The 17,671-nt window shown below is 32.9% G+C and overlaps 1 protein-coding gene across 1 annotated transcript; it reads left to right on the top strand.

Moving 5' to 3' along the window:
- Positions 1-382: 382 nt before the first annotated feature.
- Positions 383-16,851, top strand: LOC132558023 (adhesion G-protein coupled receptor G6-like). The gene is made up of 19 exons (XM_060222543.1): positions 383-484; positions 1,217-1,429; positions 1,680-1,748; positions 2,537-2,696; positions 3,085-3,216; positions 4,182-4,266; positions 5,329-5,461; positions 5,826-5,884; positions 6,110-6,239; positions 8,490-8,599; positions 8,774-8,873; positions 9,439-9,589; positions 10,172-10,238; positions 11,363-11,426; positions 12,688-12,776; positions 13,187-13,316; positions 13,563-13,604; positions 14,131-14,250; positions 14,669-16,851. Exons 1-19 carry the CDS (start codon positions 422-424, stop codon positions 15,260-15,262), a joined length of 2,511 nt encoding a protein of 836 aa, XP_060078526.1. The 5' UTR covers positions 383-421; the 3' UTR covers positions 15,263-16,851.
- Positions 16,852-17,671: the final 820 nt, after the last annotated feature.

Below are 17,671 nucleotides of genomic sequence, written 5' to 3'. Positions count from 1 at the left end.
TCTGTAATTCAAATCCCTTGAAGACTCAATAAAAAAATTCTTATCAAATTTCATTTCATTTATTTTGTTCATGCAGTTAAGCTCTTTAAAACAATATTCTTATACATTTTCTTCAATTAGTTCAAATTCAAACTGGTTTATTTTTGTTATAAGCATACCATTTAGAATGTTTATACTAATTTCAATATATGTATCTTCAATTTCAGTGTATATGTAACTCAACTTTACCGTACGTTTTTCTTCCAAATTTCTGACACAATTTGAGATAAATGTCAATCTTTCACTCAGCTTTTCTTTCCTTTTGGTGCGTCTGCCTTTAAAATGAAAATGCGAACATGTTGAAAAAGTACACATAAACTTGCATACATTTTATACAGGATACGCCATTAGGTCGTGCATTCCTGATGGTGAGGGAGGGGCGATGTGGGGTCGCCCTGATTTAACAGGATGTGTCAGTAAGCATATAAAGGAAATAGAAAATATGGTAAGTATTATGTAAACAATTACGACCCCACTCTGGGTTTCTTAAGCTCAGTGACATCAATATTTAACAGCGTTGGTGTCGGATAAGATATATTATGATTTTGACATATCGTCATGATGATAAGATATTATAGAATATTAAATAGAACGAATTGATTTAAGTAGGTTGGGATGCTAGGATTCAAAATGAAAACATTGCATAAACATGATTTTAAAATCAATTTATTCATTAATAATATTAAAGATAAGTCTAAGAAGCTATACACAAAATACTGTAAGTAGCATAGTAATTCTGTAATAATTAATAAGTGCTTATAGAGGTGAAAATTATGCGGTAAATTATGATAGCAATTACTAGTTGCTGTATATTGTTTTCCGTCGCTAAATTAATTCATTTTGGTTGCTCATTTTTCATTTGTTAAGCCTGTTAAAACAGTGTAACCTGTTGATACGTGCTGAAAAATGTACCTGATACAGTATTTAGCACAACATAACCAAGTAATGCGAAAATCTTTAAAACTATTTAAAATATCTGTTCTTGTTGATAATCGTTTTGCCGTGGAAAACATTGAATTGATTTTTTAGATGTATATAATAGGTTCGAATATATTAAGACAGTCGTACATAGACCTCTTTCGTGAAATGCAGCTGGAGGTAGTGACACATTATTCCAACGATGTAATGAAACATTTGATTTTTCTTGCATCATTTCAACCATATTGCATATTTAAAGGCAAATCAACTGAAAAATAACACAGTGGTCAACAAAAGTGAGATAACTGACATCACTTCAAAAATCGTCCATGCTGCTGCCATCCAAGGTGGAGATTCGGCAACTGCTCTTTATCCAGGGGATCTAGTCGTTTCCACTGACGTCTTCCAAACAATCGCGGATGTCTCCAAACAATCAAGGGATGATCATGATGACCTAGATGAAATTGCACAGGTGACTCTTTAATTTCAAAATCAATAAAAATTCAAAACTTCAGAAAATATTTTATTTTGTATTAAAATTATAGTGTTAATCAAACCTTTCGTATTCGTACTGAAAATGTCGGTCTTGATGACTGTCCATCTAATCTGGCTTTCATTTGCTTATATTGAGAGGCCTTACTTACCTAAATGGTTTTGCATATGATGTTCAGTTTTCCAGTTATTCGATATTATTTGACTTCATCCTTACCGTTATATTTCAGGGCTATGGTGAAGCTGTTAGTGGACTGATAGACAATAGAATTGCCCATATCTGGAAACTAATTGATTTGGTGAGAGCTTAACTGTTGTTCGTCGCCAACACCAATATACATTTTGCAATATGGTATTATAGATTTTACAATGACTGAATCATTTGCAGTACTCAGATTTTGTGTATGTTTATGTACCTTTTTCATGAAATGAAATTAATATCTACTGGCCCTCTATGCCTCTATGTAATAACATGTTAAATCTGGAATTATCAAACTCAACAGCTTTCATTTGTATAGATTAATATGTTTCAGACTGTGACGTGCACAATGTTGTAAAGATGTCCTGATCAATTTAACACCCTAACAATCAAATGTATCATTAAAATGTGTTGCTGATAACATAAATCCAGTGTAATTATATAAGCTGTGAAAATGTAAAAGAACAAGATCGGAAAACAATAAAAAAAAAATAATTGACCAACACTGCATGGAACCAAACAGTATGTCACCCTTTATTTAGTAAGTTCAACAGCACATCCAAAGAAGCCTTACAATTAACTTTGTCAGACGCCAAATTTTCTAGCATGCTACCAATTACTTTTAACAATGCATTCAATTATATACCTACAGGAGTCTCAATAACACCATACGAGATTCACAAAGTTGCTAACACTAATGTTATCGAGGCTTGGACGGGATAGATAAAAAGAAAATTCTCATGAATCCCATAGATACTAAAACGAGTTTAAAGTTCTGTTTGTGACATGAATACAAGTCGCTCGTTTTCTTTTATTTCCCTCGCTTTATCAACTTTCAATTCGACTTGCTATTGCATTAACAGAACAGTATTACATTGTTATTGTAAGGAATTTGTAGAGGATCGGATGGCGTCTATATTAAAGTCAGTGGCAACCCTTGCCGGAAACATTGCAAACGTCAGAACATCTTCGGAACACAAAAGAGCCAAACGTGAGATGTCAAATCAGAGTCGGAGTCTATCAATCAATTCATCTACTGATAATATTGGTAGGTATATACATTGTACGTAACTGCTGTTTTAAGTTTAAATTGATGGGCTTATATGGGTTATTGATTTTTTTATTTGAAAATTGTTTATTTCCTTTCGGAAAGTACAGAATACACAAACAATATTACATGCTTAATCGATTTTTTTTAATGGTGTTATTGCACAAAAACGGTTAATGACTTTAAAAAAAAAACAGTTCGATGGTTTAATAATAATTCAATTTTGTAGAAGACCAGCTTTATTGTGTAAGAACGTACGTATGCTACACATATACATGTGCGGTGTCCTTATAATGATTTGTATAATTTTGTGTTCATAGTGGTGTATTTATCAATGTTTAACTTCATGATGGTGGTAGTAAAGTAGTAGTGATTGTTTTAATTTTAGAATTCAGTATAACATTCCATGAGAAGATCGCTATGTGTGACAGTGAGTCTTCCTTTACGATGGGAGATAACTCTTCCAGTTCTATAACGTTCCCGTCTACTGTCTTCAGAAACGCCGTTAAAGCATCACAAGGTACCAAACATGTTGTTCAGTGACCCAAACTGAGGTTAAACCCTACATCTTCGCATTCATTTTCTTAATCTTGCACATTGTCTACACTTTATCCAATTCAATTTTTAACCTACCTGGATGTTGTGTTCTGGTGGTTTATTGTTAAGCAAGTTAAGCAAACTAAACCTACCATGGTAGCACTGTTTCAAAATAGCCACATTGCTTTGAAATGCATTAAACCTGTATTTAAAAGTCATGAAAATTGGTACAAGTAATGAAAATGGGATTGTTCATCAATTACTTAATTTTATTCGGTTACAGCTCTGGAGTGCATTTATTCTATTTGTAGTCTGGCCATTGACATAACAAAACAGAGATGAATGAAATGATGTATAGTTTATCTGCTAGATTCAAATTCAAGTGTATTTTCTTTCTCTCTGCAACGACGTTGGATTCCTGTTTTACTTGAACGTGCCCATTATTGAAATAGTTCTCTACGTTGCCATTTAAGATGATATATAAAATATAAATTGTTTCATGATTATCATGTTATTCTGTGAATATTCATGTTCTACTACTTTATCGTACTAGACATAGATAATAAAACGCATTATGACGTCAGGTTTAAATATTGAAATGACGTCACCTGCTCACAAGTTGCATTGTGACCTAATAATGGATGCTATAGATAAAGAGAAAAAATGTCCTTTATTTAATGACCATTTGCCTCAAAAATCGATCGTGCGATTGGATTTCAAAATCGTTTCAATTTGATATATAATTGATGATACTCATAGCCAAAGGACTGTCTAAAATTTTAAAAAATCATTATAATTTCATAATGTGCTCTCAGGAAATTTTCATATTCGATGTATTAATGATATACATATGTAGTATAAGCACATTTCCAGGTGTTTAAGAACATATTGATACTCATTTTTTTTTTTTTTTTTTTTTTATGAAATTCTTGTTTTGATTATTCACAGACAGGTACATACAGCTTTATACTGCACGATTTTTGTCAATCACAGACATCTTGACGTCTTCACAACAAGAGCAAGAGAAACAAAGGTAAGAAACATAATGTTGATAACCCTTTTCATTGAACGTTCCCATATCTATTTTACTGTGATGACAGGAACTTATGATAATGGTATGAACCCCCCACGTTAATATTGGATTCCTACATTTCACATGAATCCAACATTTGTCAATGCTTCTTACTAAAAATTGTAGTACTATAAAATTGTTGGTTGCAATCTTAATGTGATACTTTTTAATCAAGAAGTGTAATTAAATGGTATATTGATTCTAAACAACGCCAAGGACCTTTAGACCTGCATTCATTTCAAAATTTTAGATGTAATAGAATTTGAGCATTTACTTTGTGCACCATCATACCTCATTGTAAATGCCTTTGTTCCACTGTTATGAGAGACGCTGTATAGAAATATCCTTGTGAACTATTCTAATTTGTTTTTGTGATGAAAATGTCCAAAACAAAGGGAAAATATAAGGAGGACGATATCATGAAATTGATCCACTTCTAGTTGAAAACATGTTCCCCGAGATTGGTGGAGAGATCTAGCAACACACTATTGGCATACATATGGAACAAACTGTACTTTTTCGTGGCTGACTTGATTTTGTTTCTATACGAGACAGAATTTATTGAAGATACATCGATTTATACTTCAGCTTTATCGCCAATAATTACATGAATTGAAAATCCAAGACACCACAGACTCTTCTATAGCAGTCGCTTACCTTGATCGTTTCCTACAAGACAACCAACAGTGACGGTTTTCCACTTAACTGACTTTCAGGCGTGATGTTTACTTAATGTGAATTATCCATTCTTGATAGCAACAATCATGCAGCATCAGCCAATAGCATACACATTTCGCAATCGATTAGAAACTATAAGGATTCTGCCAAATATCATGATTTTAGTGCAAGATATCGACAACTGACAGATAGACTCATAACTCAGAGTTCTGACAGATGCTTTTTTAAAATTATTTTCTTTGTTTTTGTTTTAAAATCATTCGAAGTGTTCCTAAGTAAGACACTTTCCATGTTTAAGATTTTATTACTTCTAAATTTTACTGTATTACATATTTTTTGTTTTAGCACTCATAAAGAAAATGAAAATATTCCTGGAAAGTTTGTCAATTCAGATATCGTGTCTGGAAGTGTCCTTAACATTCCCCAGGAGGCTTTTGATAATTTGGACGAACCCATCAAGCTTGTTATTGAAATAAAGGTATGACATCTGAATATCAATTAGACCTTACATATTATAATACTGATACAATATTTGACAGCTATATCAAATTAAAAGCTTATCGCATCCATTTATCAGAAATATTCATCAAATCGTTGATTTATCTTATCATAAATTTGATTTGTAATGATAAACTACGATTTTATAATACATTCAATTTTGCGTAACTTCAGCTATATTCGCCTCCTGTAATAGGCATCACAGGCATCTTTTTTACTAGAAAACAATAACGGAAAACATGTTGAAGAGTCGCACATTGTCGAATTTTTAACCAGCTTTCCATTTATCAAGCATCGAAGTGTTTACATTTAAACTGTTACACATGGCAACATTATAATTCCAGAACATTTCATTGATTGCCGCCTACAAAGAAAAATGCGTATTCATGAACCTGACGAAAAGGTAAATAAATAATTACTGTGCAACGATGAAACGATTGGTTCTTAATAAGAAACTCAAATAATAATATGTTAAATGACGGGGTTATATTGATTTTTTAACAAAAATGTAATTATTTGCGTGATTCGTCGGGTTAAAAACTGTGTCTTCATGTTTAATCTACCTTTTCACTACATGAGTTGTGCGTCGTTTTCAATACTGTGACACATTATTTTTTAAAATTCGTAGCAATCATGATATGCGATGGTCTTCAGAAGGATGCAGAGAGGACAAGTCAAATTCCAATAACACTCACATAGTTTGTTTATGTAACCATCTCACTAATTTCGCAGTGCTGATGGACGTCTTCAAGGTTTCTGTAAGTTCATCATCTATTTGTATTTACTCTTTTGTGCGTTGGTGTTTCATTAAAAACGCTATTACACCAACGAATAGAGCTAACGCGCCAATCATTACCTCTGTATTTGTTAACAACTTTTTTCTCAGAAAAGAGGTAAGTGACATTATTATATCGTCTATAGATCACTCTTACTATGTAACACTCAAAAAATATGATAACAGCTTTCTAATTAGTCGGAACGGAAAACCTGCTCTTTCAATTGCTCATCTAGTATAACAACATGCTTGAAACGAACATGTCACAGAGGCGACCCCATGTAATGAGAGATATCAAAAATACATATTACATGGTCATTTATATTTTGTTTTCTCTAACATATATTGCTTTTCCCTGCAAATCGCGAAGTCGAGCTCTGAATGTATGTTTAAATTAAGATATTTACACCGGTATAAACAGCTTTCTGTTAACTTTGTTAGAGAGAGACATTATTTTAGACCGCCGTCATAAGTCAAATGTTTTAGATTTTAAAACTCGAAAACGATTTATTTATCAGCACTCTTGTAATTATATTATTTGTAGGGTACCTGCGTGGCTAACTTTTCTTATTACATGTTGATACAAAATATGTCTGATAAAAAAGTTCTCTGTTAAGTCAAAGGTCACAAATTTGTACTTTCTATTATTATCATTAATTTGATGGAACATTTCTGTTACAGATCGATGCAAAATTCCGATGAAGTTGGTGTCTTTAGTGTTTCTTAAGCATTTACAGTTCTTTTGTTGATCTTTTTAAAATGCCGACAATTTGGTAAAATCTGCTTTTCAGTTTCTTCTATTTCGAACCCCATCAGAAATACAAAATGGCCACCATGACGTCATATCCGAATTGAAGTGAAATTGCAATATCTAATTAACGGCTGAGTGTATTAAATGCGTCTTTGAATATGTTATGTAAATAACAAATACATAAAAATTATCACGGGGAATTTTTTTTTCTTTTTGTAAAAGGTCAACTTCCATTTCTTGGAAAGGGTCAAAGTTGGAAATTGCCATTTCGGGTAACAAAATTTGACAAAAATTCTTCCAATAGGTCAAGATTCTTGATATTTGATTTTAGTAAGCTCTGGTCATTGGCTGTCAAGTTTGATAATATAAATGACATTTACCCAATTTCAAAGTCACATGTGTCGATTATTCCAAAAATGTTACATAACAATTTCTAAATAACCAAGAGGCACACGGAGATGAAAACTTTGTCAGTAGGACACTGAGATCGATTGATAGAAAATGTATTATTAAATGCTTGCCTTAAATTTTAACTTCCGGTTCTTGGTTGGGGTCAAATTTTAAAATGGCTATTTTGGGTCACTAACATTGACAATCTTCTCGTTTCACAAGGTCTAGAGCCTTGATATTTAACATTTAAGAAGTTCTTGTCATTGGCTATCAATTGCAATTGAATGTATTACTAAAACCTCGTATGAATATTCATTTTCTTGATATTTGAACAAAATTTTACATTGCTTAAAATTTAGGGTAACAAACTTTTACAAACTTGTCTACTTCAAAGAAGTCTAGAGTCTTGATATGCGTATTTAGGAAGCTCTGGTAATTGGCTATCACGTTAGATTAAATGAATGATCTTGACCCATTTTTAATGACACAGGATTAAGTTATGTAAAAATTTTAAGTGATATTTTCCCATTAACTAAGAGTGCCATTTGGCTGAAACTTTGTCAGAAAATTGAACTTCCGCTTCTCAGTAGAGGTCAAAGTTTGAAATTGCTATTTTGTGCAATAAACAACCTTCTTCTCATGTAAGATATATCCTTGTCATTACTTATTTGCTTTGAAGATGTGAATGATCTTGGACACACTTTCAAGGACACATTGGTCAATTTTGTTAAAATCTTTAGATCGCTTCTTTTCGGTAATTAGGTGTACAAGGTGGTTTTTATCATTCACATATTGCGTTCGAATGCTATTGTCGTAAGAAAATATTGCGTCAAATGTCAACTTCCGCTGTCGTTCGCAAATATTGTCTGGAAAACCCCTCCCAAATCGATAAACCAATTCCATTGAAACTTCATGAGAAATGGCCATTACTCAGCAGTCATAGTTATTCATTATTTTCCAGGTTTCCTTGATATCATTGTATTTTTGTGTGTAATTGTTTTGTATCAACTTTTAAAATCTATCATGCAAGGGTTGGCCTTCTATTGAGTTTACTCGTTTAGTGGCTCATCTGTTATAAATCTTATACTTTAGGAGGAAATAGATGATGAAAACAATGCCGTTCTCACCTACATATCTTACGCAGGAGGAGGTCTATCTGTTCTGTGCTGTATAATTTCAGTTGTTGTATTCGAATATTACAGGTGAGTAAATACAAAATGTTCTTCAGTTTTGCTAACTATCAAGGCGATTCTTTTCTCTTTCTGTACGACAAATGAATGGAATGTTCAAAAAGCGAAAAGATAATTTATCACTTTTGTGAATGAAAACAAAAGAAAATCCATTTCCAATATCATCACAATTTCTTGTCTTTTCAGAATACGGAATGATAGAATAAGAACCCATGAACAATTGGCCATCACAATTATATTTGTCCAAGTTCTGTTTATTGCTGGTATTGATCGAACGGAAAATCGAGTAAGATTTCATTTTATATCATAAAGAAATTTAAATGTTTTTCAAAAGTACCTTGCAGAGCACTTCAATGGCAGCAGTTTTCTGTCAATACAAATAATAATATGACAATTGTTGTCATTTCAATTGTTTTCGGATAGAAATGTTATATATCAACTAAGTTGATAACACTTATCTTTGAAAACGATTTCATATATACGAGATTTCAAATTGTATTGTATAAGCTTCATGCTTGTTTTTACCTCCCGGACACGTCAAATAACCATGATAAACACCTTTATTTATTGTTGAAGGTTATTGTCATACCATTGTGTTTTCTTTTTTCCTATACTTGGGTTAAAATGTAAAATCTAGAGAACCGACATCTTCATGAATATCTAAAAGGATTGCGCACGGTTCTGTATTGATACCGCGTTGGTTATCAAATCTTAATTGAATATAATCTACATGACATGGAGAAATGATGTCGAACGACGTCGACTTCCAATTTCTTTTCTACATTTGCAAAATAACGAGTTAGTCAAAACATTTATTTGAAAAGTACTTAAATAGGCTTGTTTTGTTTCAGTACGTGTGTATGTCCATCGCCATTGCTCTACATTACTTTCTCACCGCTATGTTTTGCTGGATGTTGCTGGAAGGATTCCATTTGTATGTTCTTCTGGTTAAGGTTTTCAAGAGAGGACGCAACTTCAGCAAATACCTCTTGGTTGGCTGGGGTAGGTTTGGATAAGTGTTACGAACTGTTTCGTGAATCCTTTCGAAGAGATTCGTTATGAAATTGCCTTGGCAGGCTGTCAATAGTTTTATTTTTTTTATTATCTCTGCTGATTATATTTTTCTTCAAAATGAAATTCATCACATTTCTTGTGGAATGAAGATTTCAGAACGCATAATTATTATATTTTTTTCATTCATCATAGTTCCACATTTTGAAGTTATAATTAAAGATATTTGTTTTACATGGTATCAAAACATGTATCAATGCATATAAAAAGGTCAAAACATGTTAACTCTAAACTTCAATGAAACCAAAAACAAGTCGATATTTATTTGAACAATTTAATTTGGAATTACCTACTAGTTTACAAGCTACGTCGTCACATGCTAAGATTAATTTGAAAGCTGCCGTAACCAAGCTATGCTTAAGTACAAATACATTTTAAATAAATAAAACATGTATCGTACCGTCCACTGTATATGAACTGTGACCTTATATTTGTAATTAGCACATCATTAGTAGATTTATAAGTTTAGGGTTATTTTTATATTTATTCAAAGCTGACGTTTTTTATTCTTAGGAATCCCAGTTATAGTTGTTGGTATCTCTGCGGGAATATTTCACGATAAATATGGAAATGACAAAGTGTAAGTACAGATACATCTCACTTTAAATTTTGGATTTTTTTTTCTAGCACGGTATGCGTTATACATAAAAATTCATTATAAGTATCTATTGTTACTGAAACACCTAAGCACTATTCATGTAACTACAAGCAACGAGTAGTTTAAAAACACTTGAAACGTATGAAACTAATATCACGTAACACTTAAAATGTATCTATTTGTGGAGTACAAAGGTAATATTATCCCTGCTGTGTGTCAAATTGACAATAAGCGTTGCGCCGTGGCATACAGTGCCTTGAAAGCCGAGCACAATCAGCGTGTGGTATGTCGAAATTGAAACCCGTTCTTTGATAATTTGTTCGTAGGTTAAAATGATGTTCGCAGAAGATTTATGTTTCGTTATTTATTTGAATACGTAAATAAAAGATTTTACAACTAAATTGGGTCCGTTTGTATCTTTTTTATAAATGCAAATTGTGTTTATTTTAGAAACTCGATCTGATTTGGTCACGACGTTTTTGTTAATCTTATGCAAGTGATTATAGTGTCTTGCTCCATTTGTTAGTTTGTTGGCCGTGATTCATAAAACATACATATGTGAAATAATACTTGTATCCTCTATATGTCTATTTGACAAAATAAATAAATTTCGGTTTTTATAGAGATAAAAAATTCCAAGTTTCAAACAAATTTGCTCGGATCTGAAACATTATTTTCTTGAACTCGCAATTATAAATATCATTTAATAACATGTCTGATTTCCTTATCGAGAAAAAGTATGATAGTATCTTGTACATTATAATATACTATGGTACTGTACAACTGGTACGGTTCACAGAAATTGTAAATTCATGAAATTCGTTAAAATGCAAAAATTATTGACCTTACATACATGCTCAAATATGTTCCCATTTGAATACTTCCATATGTTGGTAGTTAGCAGAAGTTCATCAATAAGATTTAGATTTCTTACCTTCACCTTTTCTACAGTTGGTGAAACAAAGCACCGGCACTAAGCGAGAATTATATTTCAAATTCAAATTTCAGTTTTAATCACGAATTGTTAAATGAAATTATTTCTCGTGAAAACCATAAAAGTAACATTAATATTGCATTGACCTGACCATCGAATTGACGTGTTACAGATGTTGGCTGTCACATGATATGCTCCTCGTGGTTTTCCTACCAGCCGTTGGCCTCGTCATTGTGGTAAGGGCTTACCTTCTTAAACATCGTCCAGGCATGTATCAGATGCTAATACCAGCCTACATCTGCAGGAACATGACACAATTTACGCATTAATTGTCATAAAATACATCGGATGTAATTTAAGAAGTACGCTAATGACTTGGAAACGCTAATATTTTTTTCATTTGGGGAGGGATTTAAGCTATATGTAAATTTAGAAACTTGCATACATGCGTTTACGTGTTACAGTTGATTTGATATCCTCAAGTCTGTTTATGAAATCCCACTTATCGTGATCGATGTCGACTGCTGACGGAATATCACCCGCTACACACGGTTAAGGGAGACGCGTGTAAATGACGAGCAATGAACAGTTATATAAAATATAAACTTTATTTATTTTACAACAATTGCGAAACAAGTTATGTCAACTTATACTAATAATTCTTGTTGGCCCGGATGTAAGCGCGCGAGGGGTCTTATTGTGGGAGGAAACGGAGTACCCGGGGAAAACCCACGTGGTCGGGCAGGTGATCCCTTACCTTTTCACGTCCGTTCCGGGAATCGAACCCCGGTCGGCTTGGTGAAAGGCGAGTGCGTTAACACTGCGCCACCGGACCACCAATGAACAGTTAAATGGTCTATGTTATGATCTTGTATTAAAATGTTATATTTCCGTGTGTGGTATGCAGTTTGATGGGTTTGATGGTATTTGCGATGACTTTGTTATTTCAAAACCTTTACATATTTGTATTTACCTAAATTGAAATGTTACTTTTCGAGAATGCTTTTTAATGGCCGGTCTCCATAGATTTTTTTTCTTTTCTGTTTGAATATATAACCATCGGGCTGAGTATGAGATACTATATTTAGGTATAATCATAGTTTGGTATTTAAATTTAACATTTAAAGATTTCCAAATTAGTCTGTAATAATTTAGATATACAAAGTAAGTTAGACAGTTAATGTGAAAAGTATATTTTGAATTATCAGTCGATTTAAAGAATACCTTCTGAGCACCGACTGATGTATATTAACATATTATCTAATGTATAACTAAACCAGACGATGTCTTATGGTATGATTGTTTGATGGATTGATGAGTGATTTACCGTCTTTGAAGATGTACTTTTTTACATGGAGATAAAGAGAACTACACCTGTGTTTTCAAGAATAGACTATCAAAGACCAAAAAGTACCATATCGTTAAAGATCGTCTCGTTTATATATTTATTGAAGGTTTGCTATATATTACATATATATACCAATACGTCTTTTGTAGATAAACACGGTAGTGTTACTAATGGTTTTGAGAATAATGATGAAATCGATGCCGACAAGGGCCAACTCTGAGGATCGCTCTGCAATCAGGTGATATGTAAATTGTTGAATACACTCAATGTAATTGTTCGCCTCTTTAGAATGTGCAAGAGTGGCATCGCGTTTAACTTCTTGTCAACAAATACTTAAATGAATATAAGCTTGTCCTGTCCAGAGAGATTGCTGCAAGGCCCATTGTCTTATGACGTCATAGAATGCCAATTATCTGTATCCTCATCAATAGACTTTTTATTTGGTCGCCGTCTTCTCCGAGTTTACTCCTTGTCTTAATTGTTAATCTTCTAATTAGTTTAAGATATCATATAAAAACATTTCTGCGAAAGTCATAATGTATCATTAACATATAACAATGAAAGATATTTCACTCCATTGAATTAACAGTTAGAAGATCACTATATGTTTTGAGAGCAGTGTACCATATTTGTCTGCTGTTGTCTTAGGGCGGGTTTAAAGGCAGCTGTTGTCCTTTTACCATTGTTGGGACTGACATGGACAATTGGGTTCCTGTCTGTGGAAAACACAGAAGCTTTAGTTTTTACATACCTTTTCACTTTCTTCAATTCTCTTCAGGTAAGAATCGCAAAATACTCAGTGTTAGATCTTCATATATCTTACCATACAAAGTTTACAATGCATAAACAATAATTTCATACTTAAATGTGATTGAATGCTACTGAGATAATTGTTTGTTGTTCCGAGCGAAGTAAACAAAATAAATATCTTGGGGTAGGATTAATTGTCATTTAAATTGTTATTTGAAAAAGCATGTTCGATTTTCACATTCTCTATCTAAAACTATGATTGTATTCTTCCTAGGGTGTGTTTTTCTTCGTTCTTCATTGTCTGATGAGCGTTGACGTAAGTATTCAAGTATTCTCTACTAAATATAATGTTTTATACTTTATCATTAACTCTGTGCTCACATCAACTATATTGAAGGACTAAACCGAAAAGTGTGCAACAGGTTATTGCACTCTTTCTATGATATAGGTAACCATGTAGATAAATATTTTTACATGTTATGATTACATAACACTACATACGTGCGAAATTATTTCCTAAACGTAAAGACAAAATTGCTTTTTCGCTTTATCGCGTATTTCAAGAAATGAGATTTTAGAGACAATAACTGTACATCTGCTGAACGCTTAATGCGTGTGTAGGGGAATATTATCATTTGAATGGATGAAGATTAGAAATTGATCAACGTTTGTATAAGTTATTGCTTCTCTATGAGTTGGTTCATAATAAATGCAGAAGTTTCTTGTCATAAGTAACCATTTTTCTTTGACTGACCGCTTAATACAGGTTTGCTGCTTGCACATCCTCTGCAATAAACGTATTGCATTTCTCATAAAGCTATATTCTTCTTCATATTTTATAGGTTCAGAAGGCATATAAAAGAGAGAGCAGAAAGAAAAATTCTATAAGCTGGACAAATTTCACCGGAAAATCTCGGAAGAGCTCCGACCAAGACACATTCTACACCAATAGTAAAGAATCGGTGCGTATAAATGCAAAAATGGATCGATGTTAAATTACAACCATTATCAGCTTAACTGTTCTCCAGAAATTTAACTTTGCTACCATGAGAAAATTCTACACTTAGAATAACTTGGATGCGGCCAAGACACGTCAACCACAAAGCGTTTAGAGAACCTCTGAGTGCATATTTTTCAGAGAACCTAGATCTATTCTCATTCTGATAAATTATTGAAATTCATCATGTTTGCGAGTTACTTTAACATTGCATCAAAAAGGCAAGAGGAAAGAAAATTAAGGTTAATGAAGTTGCACCTCCCACAAAGTGTTTGTGATGTTCTTTCTATAAATGTGAAGATGATATACGTAAATATATAGAAGATGCAAATATTACTATTACCGGTATAATTTGTCACCTTGTCGTGATTATGGTTCCTTAGGTCAATACTCTGGTCACAGACGCTTCGTCTTTGGACAGAAGGACAAAACCGTTGGCAAATGGAGTCGACAGGATCTATAGAGATCCAAGGCAAATTGATAGTCACCGGTTGTCCTCTAATATTCTATACCATGACCAACTGTACCGGTCAAAGAGCGACGATACAGCAAAGGCGACTATATTAAGACCCCAGCAGGAAAGTACAAGTTTCGACGATCAAACTGGCTTGCGCTTTTACCGTGGACATTATTCCCTTAAAACACCACCGAAGCGTTATTCTGTCAGATATCGGGATGCTGAAGTTCAAACACCGGTGGGTAGAGAGCTTACTGATGCTACATCTTCCACCATCGACGAATTGTATAGCAAACCGGTAAAAAGAGGAGAACGCAAACACTCGTCTATCACTGAAGGCAAGTCTCATGACAATCATGTGACATTTCAAGGGAAGGAAATTAAAGATGTAGACGAGGTTTTCCAACCTGATCCAATACGAACAACCCCTAGACGAAAGGAACCGATTGTTCATACTGTATCTACTGAAGACTTTTTAATGGAACTTAAACAAAGAACAGCCAGTTTCCGAGATAACTGAGCCAGTGTTCAACCGTTCCCGAACTTAAGGAAAGGATATTTTTGTTCTTACTCAAGCTAAAGTCATCGATGTAGACAATGTATAAAAATCTGAGCATTTCACTGACTGATGTTGTACGATACGTTGGAATACGGTAATGTATAACGTTGTACTACATGTTCACTCACCAACTCACATCAGTGGAATGCGTGTTTTGTGAGGTGACACAAGGTAAACATTCTCAATCCTTTTAGTAATTACGTCACTTGACATCGGAGAAAATAGATTATTCGTCCTTCTTGTTCAAAAGAACAGAACAAGTTCCTATATACATATGGCTCTGTCTCTTTTTGGAATCAAATAGAAAAGAAAATAAACTTTAAAGTGGCGTTACTATACAAATGCATAACTATGATGTAAGTAAGTGACATGACGTCGTTACTATACATAAGTAATATGACGTCGTTACTGTACATAAATAATATGACGTCGTTACTATACATAAGTCATGTGACGTCGTTACTATACATTAGTCATGTGATGTCGTTACTATACATCAATAATATGACGTCATTACTATACATAAGTAAAATGACGTCATTCGTGTACATAAGTAATATGACGTCGAAACTATACAACTATACATAAGTAATATGACGCCATTACTATACACAAGTAAAATGACGTCATTTATGTACATAAGTAATATGACGTCGTTACTATACATAAGTAATATGACGTCGTTACGTTTATCGATTTTGAAAATAATCGGTAAAAATAAAATCCCGCCGAAAATTAACAATTCCAAAGTATTTGATAAACCATGAATATAAGATACCTATGTTGTGTTTGAAAAAAGAAAACAATTCGTAAATACATTGTACACTGAAAACCTTACGCTATAGGTGTTATACACTAGAAACCTTGCGATATTGGCATTTTACACATATTTACCATATATTACCAGGTTCAAAGGTTTTGCCAGTCTTTCACATACATACAGTGTATGTATATATGCATTCTTATATCGTTAAAAGTTATTTATTACTTGTAGTAGTTTGATAATACATTAAATACATTAAACGTCTTTGTAATTCTATTCATCTCATTGACCATTCTACAATCCATTAACTTCCTATAACGACAATACCTCCTCGATAGATTTATGTATGACAACAATGGTATGCTATGATAATGATTCTGAAATAACTCGTACTGTACAGATGGGTGATTATCAAGTGACCTTATTCAATGCATGATTATGTCTATGAACAAATAATTTGCAAAAATAATGTCAATATGAAAACATAAGAATGTCTTGATAAAACTATCCAACCCTTTTACATCGAAATATTCTCGTGTCCATCTTACCGTACCATTAACATTTAGCCTCGTTCACATTTCAATCAATCATTTTACTACAAACATCTAGAGGAATTCCGGCAACTTATCATGGAGATATTGTTTGGTAGTTTGATATTTGTATGACTCTCAACAAAGGATTTCATTTTGATTAATTAACCTAATCTGTAAATATTCTTTGATAGTTGTACTCTTCCACTTGACCATTACTCATTGTCTTTAATTCAATAAATTTGTATTGAAAGCTTTCTTATGTGCGTCAGTTATACATTGGTCAGTATCACAATTGACGGTGATGACCCAGGTTGTTAATAGGACGTAAAGCAACAATTAACGGTGATACATTTTTTTTAAATTATTTAATTATTATCTTTCGTTTATAACAAAAAAGGATCAAGGCAAAACCCGCAGTTCGAAGTTAAAATCAAGCAAAGGAAAAGCCTTATATAAATGTTGAAATGTATCGCACATCTGTCACCATGTACCAGTGTCATATATCTATCTATATGTATCACAGATTGTTTAATGTTAGAAATACCTTTCAGGTACTCCAGGTTTTATTTCTTTGTACATTTTCAATGTTCCGCATGTAGATCCTACCTTTAATTATATTCTTTCCTTATTTAATTGATTTTCTGAGAAAAATAAATTACAGCTTCAGTGTTACATAAATAACGTACCTTGTAATAAAAAGTGACAAATGTATCTTTATAAAGAATTCTACATCACACCATGGCGCCAGCATCATTTCAGAACGTGAAACCAAATCTACAACTTGTCTAATTCTGTTAACATTTTAATCAGTTTTTGCTCAATTAAATGTCAAAGCAATGATGATAGTGACAATAAACAGAAACAAATCCTAGTATTAGACAACAAATATTTAAATAATTGTTCCCATTAGGATTAAATCTCTCCCAGAATACAAATTACCAATAGACTATAAACGTAACAATAAAGCGAACTCCTTGTTGAACAAAACCTTTGCAGTGATACCGGAGTTTGTTACAGAAAAGCAAACGTTTGGACATGACTTTTTTTTTCTTGGGAGGTTTTTTTTTTTTTTGT

The sequence above is a fragment of the Ylistrum balloti genome, unplaced genomic scaffold (genome assembly GCF_031769215.1).
Source record: "Ylistrum balloti isolate Yb309-2 unplaced genomic scaffold, AGI_CSIRO_Ybal_v1 Utg370744, whole genome shotgun sequence".
In the NCBI taxonomy this organism is placed as follows: domain Eukaryota; kingdom Metazoa; phylum Mollusca; class Bivalvia; order Pectinida; family Pectinidae; genus Ylistrum; species Ylistrum balloti.
Note: the sequence above shows the minus strand (reverse complement) of the source record. Positions and strands in the feature narration are given on the sequence as shown.